The sequence below is a fragment of the Solea senegalensis genome, linkage group LG15 (genome assembly GCF_019176455.1).
Source record: "Solea senegalensis isolate Sse05_10M linkage group LG15, IFAPA_SoseM_1, whole genome shotgun sequence".
NCBI classification, from domain to species: domain Eukaryota; kingdom Metazoa; phylum Chordata; class Actinopteri; order Pleuronectiformes; family Soleidae; genus Solea; species Solea senegalensis.
Window position 1 is genome coordinate 11,150,346 of NC_058035.1, and position 11,456 is coordinate 11,161,801.

Below are 11,456 nucleotides of genomic sequence, written 5' to 3' on the forward strand. Positions count from 1 at the left end.
TTTTGGTGGTGTACTGGGCTCTATCTGTTTATGAAGCTTCCTCCTACCCATCCATGAAATCTCCCATGATGCTTTACTCTAGATGGAAACTCCACGAAGGACGTCACCCAGCTCCTCTTATTTCTCTCCTGGTGTTTTGGGTCTCATTTTTTTTTCTCTCTCTCTCTCTCTGTTCTCCCTCATCTTTCTCTGTCACTCAACCTCCCTGTTTCTACTTTCCGTTCTGCCTCCACTCTTTATCTTTCACCCTTTTCCCCTAATTTTTTCCTACCTCCTCCTCCTCCTGTTTTCCTCTCCCAGACCGCAGGTGTTAACACCACAGATAAGGAGATAGAAGTTCTCTACTTGCCCAATGTGACATTTGAAGATGCTGGGGAGTATACTTGCTTGGCGGGTAATTCTATTGGGATCTCATATCACACTGCTTGGTTGACGGTGCTTCCAGGTATATACACTTGTATACTGTCCTTTCCTTTTCTCAGTCTCGTCGAAGTCTGGATGGTGCAATTTTCAGTCAAAGACAAATTCTCCCAACAGCACACTGCTCAAATCCTGCAGCAAACAGCATATATAATATATGACCAATAATAAATATTATATATCTACAATTTCTGGTTTGGCGACTGATTCAAAGTTGAAGATTTATTGTTAACCCTTAGAGGAAAGTGAAGCTTCCAGAGAAGCTCAAGTGTCTGAAAACCCAAAGAGCAGGGGAGAATTTGTCTCCTGACTTTTTTTCCTGCTGTAACATATCTCCTCGGGGAACATCTTTCAGTGCCACACTTTAGTTCTGCATGTCGAAGAATTCTGTGTTTTTCACTTGTGTTTCACTCTTACCTCAACATTTCTCCTCCCCGTTTCCTGGCTTTGATAATTGCCTACTTTTAAGATCCTTATTTCTTTTTGAAATAAAGATCGAAAGCTAAAGCTCAACACTAGTTTCCAGTTGGCTTGGCTTTCGCAATTATCAGGGCCGTAAATCTGCTCTTCTGCACAGTGAATCTCGCGCATGTGAATGTTTGTCGATGTGTGTGTTCTCATTTTTCATCTCGTTTTATCCTATTTTTGTCCGTTGCTGTATGCCTGGTCTGTAATTATGCATACCAAAGGATCAAATACATAGAGCTCAGTTTGAGAGTCGACGCAAGTTCAGTCCAGGCTAAACACTTCAGTGCTCTTGTGCGAGTTCTGTCCAACAGTGGAGTGGCCGTTAATGAGATTGATGAGAGTAGATGCAGGGCACGGCTCAACCCTTTCTTAATATTGTTATAATAGTCTTGTTTTGTCTGTACACAATACACCTTAGTGATCACAGGCCATTTCTCCGTGAGAGTAATATTTCATATTTATTGCTCTTGATGTGCTCCACTGGCGCCATCAGCTCTGTGGCTTCTCTGTGTGTGCTATGAGTTTTGGAGCAGCAGATACGAGGCAGAGAGCAGAAAGGCTCCTATATGCAGATTCACCTCCATCTGGCTGCGCTGCACAAGAGCCTTGTTTTTTTTGTGTGTGCGTGTGGACGCCAGTGCTCTATGTAGTGCACGCCTATACACACACACACACATGCATAAATACAAAGTCAACTCATTTCCTCGACAGGAAGCTCAGGCCTTATACAAGCACGAAGGACACTACTGTCCCTTGTTAGTGATCTGAAGTGAAGCAGATATTGTTCTGTTGACTGTGGGTTTGTGTTTGTGTTCATGCTTGTGCGTCTCAAACGTTAGTAGAGACATATGCAGGCCTGGCTGTTGGCTGAGTTAAGATTATTAATCCCCGCACAAGCCTGTTTGGTTAAAAAAAAGTAGCCGTGCCGGCGCCTTAGGAAGAAGAAGAGGGAGGAGAAAGCTATCAAATCATTTAGGTTTAGTTCATGCTGTTCATGATTTTAGGTGTCTCTGCAAAACATCTGTCTGTTTGTCTTTCTGATACTCGTTTATGTCTACTCAAATGAAGAATGTCCCTATGTGTCACACATACATGAGTTTTTTGTCTCCTCTGACCTCTGTCTCACCTCTCTTCCTTTATTCTCCTCAGCCCTTGAGCAAACGCCAGGGCCCTTCTCCCCAGATTATGTGGAGATTGCAATATACTGTGCTGGTGTGTTCCTCATTGCCTGCATGGTAGGCATCGTGGTGGTGTGTCGCATGAGGAACACTGCAAAGAAACCCGACTTTGGAGGCCAACCGGCTGTTCACAAACTGAGCAAGCAGATCCCTCTGCGCCGCCAGGTAACAGAAAGTAGATAAAGAGTTCTAAAGGCATCTAACACCCCTAGAGGAGAAAAATACACTGTAGCCATGCTACAGAAACACAATGACAGACAAAAATAATAACAATATATATATATATAGTTGGATATTGCTGATATAGATGTGTATATCTATATAGTTATATATTTTATTTTTTCTACACGTTAAAAAATAGTATCAGATAGTTTTTCTATTCAAATAACTGTACCCAGAAATACTACAACTATATTAACTAATTAACAAGGCATGCATTTCTGAGCAAGTTTGCACTGCTGCCTTAAAAAATGAAGCCAGAGCTTTTTTTTTTTCTGTGTATGAGCCATGCTTTTCCCTCAGTGCTCAAAAAGGTGATAAGTATTGGATTACAATCTGCGGAGAGACATGATTCCTGTGTCAAGGTAAGGTTAGGGTGGAGATGAGACCTGAGGACAAAGACGAGATCAAGCGATGCGTTTGCCAAAGCTGTGAACGTCGATTATGTCTTAATGATCTACTGAACGCTGGCCTTGAGGCAGACTCTACAATGATGTCTTTAAGGATACACTGCATATTGTCAATGTTCTATTATTCACCAACTAGGCTGCTCACTGCAATACATTTCACACCATCAGTCAAACGTTCACACATTGACTCAGACTCCTCTAGTGATGTCTTGGAGCTTTAGCTGACCAGTGAACCCAGACTGTGGTGATCAGCCAATGTTTTTTTCCCTGTAGGTGTCGGCAGACTCGAGCTCTTCTATGAACTCTAGTACTCCATTGGTACGCATCACAACACGGCGGAGTTCAGCACACGATGAACCGATTCCCGAGTATGACCTTCCCGAGGATCCGCGCTGGGAGTTTTCCCGAGACAGGTGAGGCTCGTCATTTGTCATTTGCTAGAATCTTTGTCCTGAGACATCCTCCCTGTGACTGTCAGTTATTTCACAGTGAAACTTAACGTCACGTTTCCACTTTTGAAGAAAACATGGTGTATGTATTCTGCTGGTTCTGGTTTTGTATTAATAATATTAATGATGATGCAGCTATTACCAATTCATGAAAGACAAAATACATAATGTGAAACATAAAAAAAAAAACTCTTTAAAATGCTGCTACTCTTTCATCTGAAAATCAAAGTGGGTTTTTTAATTTTTTAACATAACACATTGAGGATTCAAGGCCTGTATAGGACTTTGACAGTTTGCATGACAGCTTTCAGTGCTACACTCTTGACCTTGGCGATGGTAGATCAGTGGTAAAGCAGGTTGTTGTGGTTGTGGGTTTGATTCCCGTCGCCGCTAGTCTACATGCTGATGTGTCCTTGGGCAACACCCCATGATGAATGGCAAAAACTGCGTTGTATAAGTCCAGACCATTTACCTTTGTCCACCCCCCCACCTCATCTTTACAACCTCTGCTGCATCACACTCTCACTCACATAATATTCACACATACACACATGCTTCTGATGATGAGGAATGAAGCGCTGGTAATTAGTGGTTAGCACTCGCAGCTTTCATCTGCATGTTTGGGCGAGAAGAGTTAGCTCAGCTTCATACCAGAGGAATTATCACCACCGAGGTTTCAGTTAGTCACAGTTGCTGCAGCCAGTGATAAGCTTCAGGGTGGATTTAATAGGACAGTAAAGGTTAAGGTTGTTTCATACCCACTTGAGGCCTCTGGTTTTGAAAGGGGACGAAAATCCTAGACCATAAACATAAATGTCTGTCTTTTGTTAAAATGGCTGTAAAAAAAAAAAAAAACAACAAAAAACCTTGGATCATAAATTTTATCATCTCTCATCAACTCTGCTGATGTAATGCTGGACTCTCTGCGCACATACAGAGCACCATTCTGCAGACGAGTTTTAATATTAATTGACGAAGCAACCAGAGAGGGTGATTTGTCTAGGCTGAATTCACCCCTGAGTCTTTCCTTGTGGGTTTATTTATGTCCTGCCTGTCATCCCAGCACCTGAGGGTTCAGGCCTGGAGAAGGCTGAGGACAGGAATGCTAACGTTTGCAGTGCGCATGGAGGAAAAAACAACAAAAACATTGATTATGTGTGGCTGGATCAATAGAATGGTTTCTATTGAGCATGGTGAGGGTGCGTGGACAGACACAGCATTGTGTTACTATGACAGGGTGCCGGCCTCGGGCCCTAGTCTAATTGTTGACATAGCCAGGATACAAGACCAACACCTGTCAATCAAAGGACAACAACACCAGCACCAGTGGACTTTGTTGAGGGGTCAGGATGGTTTGATTGATAGTTGTGTGAAAGTATAATTTCTTCACTGTAATGTTTAACACAACAGCTTTTGATACATTAAAATAGCACTTAAATTTCCATCTGGTTCTGTGTTCAGATCCACCTGTATGGTACCACAAAGCCAGCATTCCATCCAGAGGCTAAGCTACGCCCTGTGTAATGACTTGTAAAGAGTGTATATTGGAACATGCCAAGGCAGGGTAAACGGTTTATAAATAAGTGCCACTCACTGGCTTTATCAGGTGATTATCATTGCCATGTCTGCCTGCCTTACTGCCCTGGCACGGGCTACAGTCACAGCGCCAATAAAGCACTCTCACAGACACAATCTGATTGTAACAGAGGGAGCGATGTAGAAGAAAAAGACAGGGTGAGGTTTAGAAACTGGCGTGGTGCCTGGTTTCATTCCCTCTGTCTCTCTTATTCTCTATCTAACCTGTTTATTTCTGCACAGGGAGGGAATTAATGCCACAGTCAAATCAGGTCAGTGGGGTTTTAGGTTGTGTTTCAACAGCTTATCAGTGTCCTGTCTGTTTTTTCTTGTTTCCCTCTCTCGGCTGCTGTGTGGTCGCTGCAGGTTGACCCTGGGCAAGCCCCTCGGGGAAGGCTGCTTTGGCCAAGTTGTAATGGCAGAGGCCCTGGGCATCGATAAGGACAAACCCAAGGAAGCAGTAACTGTCGCCGTCAAGATGTTGAAAGGTTAGTAGTTCTCCTGCAGGTGCACAATCACACTGAGATTGTAATAGTAAATGTATTGCTTGTGTTTCAAATCTGACCTCTGGGAAAAGAGATATGCTGCTACATTAAGTCTTGTGAGTATATTTTATAGGTGGTTTATGCTGCAGCGAAGGTTCAGCAGAGGGCAAGGTGGAGCCAGGGGCTTCCATTATTATTCGTTATTGGTGGCTGCTGAGTGACGGCTGGGGGGAGGTGAGCGGGGTAGTGGGCTGGTTGGATCTCAGTCAGCACCCACACAAAGAGGCAAGTCACTTTAGTAGCACTGTAGTGATTAATGAAAGCAGCAGGAGGAGAACTAGGCTGGTTTGGGATGAGCAGTTAGATCAGGTACCGCAGCAGGCTATTTGACCTACACTGACAATGGAAATCAGCTCTTCAGAACCACTTCAGGTAAGGCAACGGTGAAGAGGAATGCAGGCAATGCCATTCCGACCTCCTGGATACTCCTATGGCTCAATCAGTCCCCTGAAAAAGTAGCCTGTGCAGCAGATAATGAATCTAGATTGAGCGTCTTTAATTCCTCCTCCACCCTCCCCTTGGCAGTGAAAGGATGCCTCTGTAGTCTGTGTGAGGAGCTGCCCTCGCTGCCGTAACTTTAGCCCACATTGTCTGTCACTTATTCAGATGCACCTACAAAACAAGGTGTTGTCTGGTGGAGCAGCCCAGGAATCCAGAGTTAAAGGGGTTAAAGGGTAAGACGGGGGCCGCTGTGTTTGTTTTGCCCAGTTTCTTTTGACAACCTTCTATCCACCTTCCTCTGCTCCTCAGATGACGCCACTGAGAAAGACCTGTCTGACCTGGTGTCAGAGATGGAGATGATGAAGATGATCGGCAAACACAAGAACATCATTAATCTTTTGGGGGCCTGTACACAAGATGGTGAGTAGCACACGTTTGTGCATTCAGTGTTTTTGAAGTTTCAACATTCATGATGAGAGGTTCCTCTTCTTTATGTATTTTCTTCTTTCTTTGTTCAGTTTCGCTCGTCTCTTAAAAAGAATATTTATGAGAACGTTCAAATGGTAATGTGAGTCTTTTCTCCTCTGCAGGCCCCCTCTATGTGATAGTGGAGTACGCCTCTAAAGGTAACCTAAGGGAGTACCTACGAGCCCGACGGCCTCCAGGCATGGAATACTCTTACGATATCGCCCGTGTCTCAGACGAACAGCTCACTTTCAAAGATCTGGTCTCCTGCACTTACCAGGTGGCACGGGGCATGGAGTACCTAGCATCACAGAAGGTTAGAGGAGACACACATCAGTATCTCTCCACACAGGTCACACACACTGTTTGATTTTTTTGCCCCCGGACACTTGCTTGTGCATCACAATGGGGGTACAGGCCAAACTCAACCCCACGCTCCCTCTCACAGTTGGAATGTGACGGAGCATAACACACACACACACACACACACACACACATACACAGACGTGGCCATATACAGTATGTGGCAAAGAATGTAAGGAATCTTTACTTAACCAGACATGTTCATATCGTAACAGTCACCGCAGCGTGCAGCTCGGTGTTACCTCATTGCAGGAGATTTCTGCATGATTCTTGCACCACAAACATTTCAACACCATCCCAATGTCAGTGCACACCTGTTTCTTGATGGATTTATTTATCCAATGAGGTAACTGTCTTTTTCTTCTCTTCCCCTCACTTTTTCCACTCTGTGACTCCCCCCCCCTGTTTGTCCACTCTCTTTTTTTTTACACCCTCCCCCTCAATCCTCACTCTCTCCATCTCAGTGTATTCACAGAGACCTGGCTGCCAGGAATGTCCTGGTCACAGAAAGCAACGTCATGAAGATTGCTGACTTTGGCCTGGCCAGGGATGTCCATAACATTGACTACTATAAAAAGACGACTAATGTGAGTCCTCAACCTGCGTGTTACTCATTGAGCGATGGGCACTTTGATGGAGAGCAATGGTTTTTAAGAGCTGCAGTGTCAGTTTAGCCCACCCATTATTCTCTTTTCTCAACATCCCTCCCTTCCCTCATCTTTCTGCTTCACTCAGTCCCTCGGCTGGTGTCTTGGCAGGAGCTGAGGGTTCCCATGCTGCCTGTGAATGTAGTGCTTCTGGAGACTCTGCCTTGTTTATCCCTCAGTCTATTGTTTCTTTAGTTCTGCAGACACTTACACAAATAGTCAGAAAGAGACAGAGCGAGAGGGAAAGAGGGAAGTGGCTTAAATGTCATTGAAAATCTCCATAGTGTCTATATCTCCCACCGTAGAGCGGTGTTGCCTGCACATCATCTCTTAAAATGCATGGCTGCCTTCTCATCGTCATAAGATCTATCTAACAACAACAACAACAACACATTTTATGTCTGTTTTTTTCTTTTAACCTACAGTCTAACAGGAGCAGAGCAATTGTAAACATGTTGTAGGTGCACATTAATAATTATGCACTTTGTGTTTAGCTGGGTGTCCATTAGCAATGCCATTTCACCATCATTCTGAGTGTCTGATAAGATTGTTCATGCCCTCAGGCTAACACACAGATATTAATCAAGGTTGCCTTGAGAGCTGTACTTTTAGTTTCCCACTTAGTGTTTTAATAGCACATAGAGATAATCTCTCTTTGTCTGTCACCATGTTTATCAGCTCTTTTACTTTAACAATCTAAATGCTCCTGTGGGAAATCCTCCTCCCGGGCAGTTACCACAGTTCTGGTGCCTTGTGTCGTATTCCCCAGGCTTTCCAGGAATAATTATATAATAAAGTTTTCTGATCCCCCCCCCACCTGTGTGTTTTCTCAGGGTCGTCTCCCGGTGAAATGGATGGCTCCAGAAGCTCTGTTTGATCGGGTCTACACACACCAGAGTGATGTGTAAGTATTTAACATACAGTTATTTAAACTGTTGTTTATATCTATGAGTTTTTTGAGGTTTACTTTTGAATCCAGCTGTTGTCATGTAGACTGCAGTCAGATTCAGAGGGTTAAGGGACTGATGTGTTTTGCTGCAGTGCTGGTAAGTGTTACATGGGGTGACTGGTTTGGAAGGCTAGTGCTGGCCAGTCTGTGGCCAGTACCAAAAGTGAGGATTTCATGCTAGACTTGTAGTCAATGCCGTGTTACTAATCTGACTGGCTTCAAAGGGCCCTGGAAGAAACCCAGAGCCCAACAGCACCTCCTCTCCCTCTGCTCTCCCATCCCTCACTCCTCCAACTTAGGTCAGAAGTCTCCCCCCTTTGGGCCTCCGCACATGTCTGAATGCAACAATACTGCAGCTCTACAGCCTGGGTCTTATCCACTCTATGTCCCCACCCCCTTAAACCTCGTGCCTGCCATCCCATCTTCACTCCTCTGTCCTCTTTCAGCAGCACTTTGAACATGTGGCTCATCGTTTTAGTGATGATCAAAATACCCCCTCTCTCTTTTCAGCCGTCGTACTTAATTTCATTCATCTGGTATGTGAATTGCTGACCCGTCTCTCTGCCTCGCTCCTTTTTTTTACTTGAACTCATTCTAAAAACAGAACAAACGGAGACCATCCCTCTCTATTTGGTGTTTGAGTCTTATGTGTTCTGACAGTGTTGTTTGAAGTTTCCTCTTCAGACACTGGCGGCAGAAAGTGCATGTGGCAATTAGATAAATGCCTTGGATGATGACCCCTGGGAAAGGACATTGTGTGTGTGTGTGTGTGTGTGTGTGTGTGTGTGTACTTGTATTTGTTAGGACCATTTTTTGGTGTAAACACTGACCCTATCAGGACCAGTAGTCCTCATGGGGACCAAAACCTGGGCCTCATGAGGCAGAACCTAATATCTGATGATCTGGTTATGTTTGGGTGTAAGATTTGAATTGTGGTTAGTATAAGGTTAGGATTCAGGTAGGCATTAACTGGGGGATATCTGTGCAAACCTCTGTGTGTGTGAGAGAGGGTCATACATCAGTAGCACACGAAACATACATGTAGCAATCCTCCACTTAAAGACTTGGATACAGAATCTCTCTGTATTGTCCAAGTTTGTGAATTTTGTTCACATAAATCAAATGTGCACATACTCTTGACGCCCTTCATGTTCCATCGCACAGCCTCAATCAATAACCTGGAGGAGCCCCTGGGGCAGAATGGAGGGGGGCATATATTGGCTACTGTAGCCCTTTTTAGCAGCTCACTGCTAATTATGTTTCATCACTCACTTATAGTAATTGGCTTTTTCGTATAGCATATGAAAGGGAAAGGAGGATGACGAGAGGTGTTGGGGCGGTGTGGGACTGGTGTGCTTACTCTGTAACATCACCAGATGCACACACAATCCATACATGACATCAGATTAAATGAATACATGAATTCCAATGAAACGCGCCCCCCTTGTTTTGACAAATGGGCCCTGGGGATTTAGCTGTCGCTGGTGTTGGTAAAGAGTTGTAACACAAGCCGAGAGAGATGGAGTCACGGCCAGGGTAAGTGGTCAGAGGTGTAATTCCCTCGTCACATAGAAAAAAAGAAATTCCTTTGGCTCTTGCTCTTACACCTCGTTTCAGGCCCACTGATGTGTGCACATGTTTTGAGTGGATATCTGAAATTCATATCCTTGTTGCGCCTGGTCAATATCATAAACTTAAGCAACAGACAACCTACCCTCTATCTGCATGAGATAGGAGCGTAACAAGATACCAATGACTCCAGAATACAAGCCCATGTGAATAAGGTCAACTGTCAGGTCTGTGAAAGTGACCCGGAGCATGTTGGCATGTGTGTTTATTTGTTAAGTCACGGTTTGTTGAAGGTGGACACAAACCTGCGCGATCCAACAGAGTGACAACCACTGAGACACAGTTACAAAGTAGGACAGAAAGGAGAGATGAGTGTGTCAACAAAGTGTAGAGATACGACTCAGAGATAGACGAATCACCAAACCTGGGACTGGTTGTGTAAACAGATGGAGGAACTGATAAACAGCCGACCTGTCTGTCCATGCCTCCTTGCCTGTTTGGACCACTAACATGGCCTGTGGCTGTCTTAATGTGAATTTGCACAAACTGCACGTTTGTGTTTTTACAAATGTTTCCATGCGTTATAATACAGACTGTAGTGTGGGCACTGTTAGGGCAAAGATTATTCATTTCAAATATTCTACAGGTGTTAAATAAACATGCAGTGCAGATGGCAGAGGAGGAAATCAGTCGCATGGAATTGCTGACAGTTAAATACCGGCTATTGTGAGGAGGAAGTAGTTAATAGTTAATATTCACTAGCCATTGCTGCACCCCTCCCGCCTCTTTTGTCTGCTGTGGGTGGTCTTCTGTTTGTTTTGGTGTGGTGGGACTGGACAATAGCAGCCTGTGTAACCGGCCAGCCGGGCACAAAAGCCATCATTGAGATCAGGGCCAAATGTGGCACAGGCAGCGGGTTTGCACCACAAGCCACCGGACGGCAGAAAGAGGGCATTGACACCACTGCTGTCACAGAGTTGAAGTTGTTTCCAAACTTTGGTTCAGTGTCTTTCTGTAAATTATCTGTGGGTTAAAGGAATGACACTGCTTGGGCCCAAAGTTACGTATTGTGAGTTACACAAATGTCATTCCTGGTGATATCATGACTAGATTATTGATGTATATATTCATGTTTCTCTCTGACCAGCTGGTCGTTTGGGGTGCTGATGTGGGAGATCTTCACCCTTGGGGGCTCACCCTACCCTGGCATACCTGTTGAAGAGCTCTTCAAGTTGCTGAAAGAGGGCCATCGCATGGACAAGCCTGGAAATTGCACCAATGAGCTGTAAGTTTATCTTTTTTTCTGCCAAACTGGCATCTTCCATAACGGAGCTGTGACTCAGCCTTATTCCAGTCTCTATCGATCCATGACTCTGGGGCACTGTGTCCACTCTGTCAAGCGTCTGCACAGCTGTGACTGGCTGATATCAGTGTCCTCATTCACAATGAGTCCTCCTCAGTCAGTGGATAGTGGCACAGTTCACACTGGAGCACAAAGTAGAGAGCGCAAAGGCACATGTACACACACGCACGTGTGCACATTATAGTACTTAATAATTCTAAAGCGCTGGGGAGTGGGGAGCACGTTTGTGATCTGAAGCAGCTCCTCAAAATAAAGGAAAAATAGATGTATTCATTTATATTCTTTTAGAAACTTGAAAATGAGTTGATGTCCAAAATCACCCATAGTATTGTATGTCGTCCAAAATCGGTCAAAAAAGTCAAAGTATAGTATGTCGTTCAAAATCGGTCAAAAAA

General features: G+C 44.4%; 1 protein-coding gene across 4 annotated transcripts in view; it reads left to right on the forward strand.

Moving 5' to 3' along the window:
* The window catches only part of fgfr2 (fibroblast growth factor receptor 2), a 31,202-nt gene extending 20,215 nt beyond the window's left edge, over positions 1-10,987 (forward strand). For 2 of the 4 annotated variants that reach the window (XM_044045257.1, XM_044045260.1), the window contains 9 exons: positions 301-445; positions 2,038-2,237; positions 2,969-3,108; positions 5,086-5,207; positions 6,015-6,125; positions 6,296-6,486; positions 6,998-7,120; positions 8,014-8,084; positions 10,846-10,987. In XM_044045257.1, coding sequence (XP_043901192.1) covers positions 301-445; positions 2,038-2,237; positions 2,969-3,108; positions 5,086-5,207; positions 6,015-6,125; positions 6,296-6,486; positions 6,998-7,120; positions 8,014-8,084; positions 10,846-10,987 — 1,245 coding nt within the window. The remainder of the gene's footprint in view (positions 1-300; positions 446-2,037; positions 2,238-2,968; positions 3,109-5,085; positions 5,208-6,014; positions 6,126-6,295; positions 6,487-6,997; positions 7,121-8,013; positions 8,085-10,845) is intronic. The other 2 variants (XM_044045258.1, XM_044045259.1) reach the window with 2 other exon arrangements.
* Positions 10,988-11,456: the final 469 nt, after the last annotated feature.